The sequence below is a fragment of the Octodon degus genome, unplaced genomic scaffold, assembly GCF_000260255.1.
Source record: "Octodon degus isolate 3935 unplaced genomic scaffold, OctDeg1.0 scaffold00222, whole genome shotgun sequence".
In the NCBI taxonomy this organism is placed as follows: domain Eukaryota; kingdom Metazoa; phylum Chordata; class Mammalia; order Rodentia; family Octodontidae; genus Octodon; species Octodon degus.
In genome coordinates this window covers 684,626-686,566 of record NW_004524798.1, presented here as the reverse complement: position 1 = coordinate 686,566, position 1,941 = coordinate 684,626, and the positions used below count along the sequence as shown (strand labels likewise).

General features: G+C 39.3%; 1 protein-coding gene across 2 annotated transcripts in view; it reads right to left on the bottom strand.

Moving 5' to 3' along the window:
* Vezf1 (vascular endothelial zinc finger 1) overlaps window positions 1–1,941 on the bottom strand; it is a 17,363-nt gene that overhangs the window by 5,496 nt on the left and 9,926 nt on the right. For both annotated transcript variants that reach the window (XM_023705497.1, XM_004645271.2), the window contains exon 5: window positions 1,507–1,677. In XM_023705497.1, coding sequence (XP_023561265.1) covers window positions 1,507–1,677 — 171 coding nt within the window. The remainder of the gene's footprint in view (window positions 1–1,506; window positions 1,678–1,941) is intronic.

The following is a 1,941-nucleotide window of genomic DNA, read 5'->3' as shown; positions in this document are numbered from 1 at the left end:
AATGAACACAAGAGAAAGCCAATTCATTTCTGATTTGATGGGAGCACTGCTAAGGATATTTTCTGCCTGTTCTCCTCAGAGAAATTTTCATGGTATATCCCTTCCCCCAACTGGTGTTTTCTTTTTACTCAGTTTTCTTTCTTTCTTTCTCCCCCCCACCCCCCGTGGTGAGAATGAAACCCATGGCCTTGCCTGAGTAAGACAACCACTGTATCACTATGGGACACTTCCAGCCTTAACATTGCCCTTTTACTTTGACTTAAAACACACACACCAAAAAACCCAAAAAACACTTGTATTCCTACTTTAAGTAAAATATTCTTTATATTTTCAATCCATTGTATAATTATTCTACAGCACTAAATGTTTCTGTTCCTCACTGGTGGGCCTTATCCCTTCTCCCTTCACAAAAGACTTTATCAAAATAATGAAAAACCTTCACTTGGAGAAAGAACTATTCTTTTCCTCCAAAGCCAGGAGATGTATGAAAAAGATGCTACTCCTCTATCTTTATCCAAGTATAGGATCTTTAGGAGGGATCTGAAGACAGAAACAGCCATACTACATGAAAGTAAAAGAAACTACACAGCAAAGGAATCATAAAGGAACCTACATGCAGAAGATTATTATAATTTAAAATAAAACAGGTGCCAGAAGTGGAGGAGATAAGAAATTTAGGAATCTGTCCTATGACTGATAGTATAGTGACAAAATGATTCGAAATTCTGCACAGTGGCCCAGAAGTCAAAGCTATAACTAGGAAATGGAAAGTTTGTTGAAAACTCATTCTTTATAAATTATATGTAGAGAAAAGCAAATCATTTTCAGCTTTGGTTACAAATACAGCAAAGTCTTTTTTTTTTTTTTTTTTCCCGGAACTGGGGATTGAACTCAGGTCCTTGCGCTTGCCAGGGAAGCGCTTATTCCACTGAGCCATCTCCCCAGCCCCCAGCAAAGTCTTTAAGAGAAGTATAGACATGTTAGGCTAAAGCGAGCCCCATTACAGATGGAAGGAGATTGCAAGTAAGACCAAGAGAAAAGACATCAGAGCACTATAGTCTGAATCAAGTACTAAACAACACAAGGATAAAAAACATGCAAGAGCAGAAAGTAACAGTTAGGAGAAAATGAACTTACATACACACAAGGATTTTTTTTTTAGGAAAAAAAAAACCCCAGAGGCCATAATGTATGGCAGTCAACATCAAAATGAACATAAAAATAGAACTTTAAGCATAAGGGCCAAATTTGACTCCAACTTTATAACAAATAAATCAAAAGAAAGAATGATAGGAAGTACTGACAATTTGTATTTCCTAGTAATAAAAATTCACTTAGAAGCTCTACTGCCAATAAATAAACTTTACCAGTTATTTCTCAGCATGAACTAACTTTACATGTTTCCGCAAAGCTAAGCTCCCCATACTGTGGCTCTTTCCCTTGTCTGCTGAGCATACTGAATGAACACACTTCCCAAGGCAGCCTGCAGCCCTGAAAGCCTCTTACCTTTCTTCCTTGCTTTAACAGCTTCTTCCCACAGTCTCAACGTCTCTACCTGCTTCCCTGGCCAGCTTGTCACGTGTTGCTGCTGCTGCTGCTGCTGCTGTTGCTGCTGCTGCTGCTGCTGCTGTTGCTGCTGCTGCTGCTTCTGACTGCTGGTCTCTTCACTCATGCATGCTATTCCAGAGACAAATCGGAAACACTGTATCTACCTTGAAATGTATGGTTGTTTTTTCAAAATCCTGAATTTAAATACTCTGATTCTGAGTTCTTCTGTGATCTTTATTATTTAACTGTTAACTATTACTGTCGTGCATCTTCTTGCTTCTTGTGTCTACATTGATCAAGATAAATAAATTTAGGGGGCCGGGGAGATGGCTCAGTGGAATAAGTGCTTCCCTGGCAAGCGCAAGGGCCTGAGTTCAATCCCCGGTTCCACAA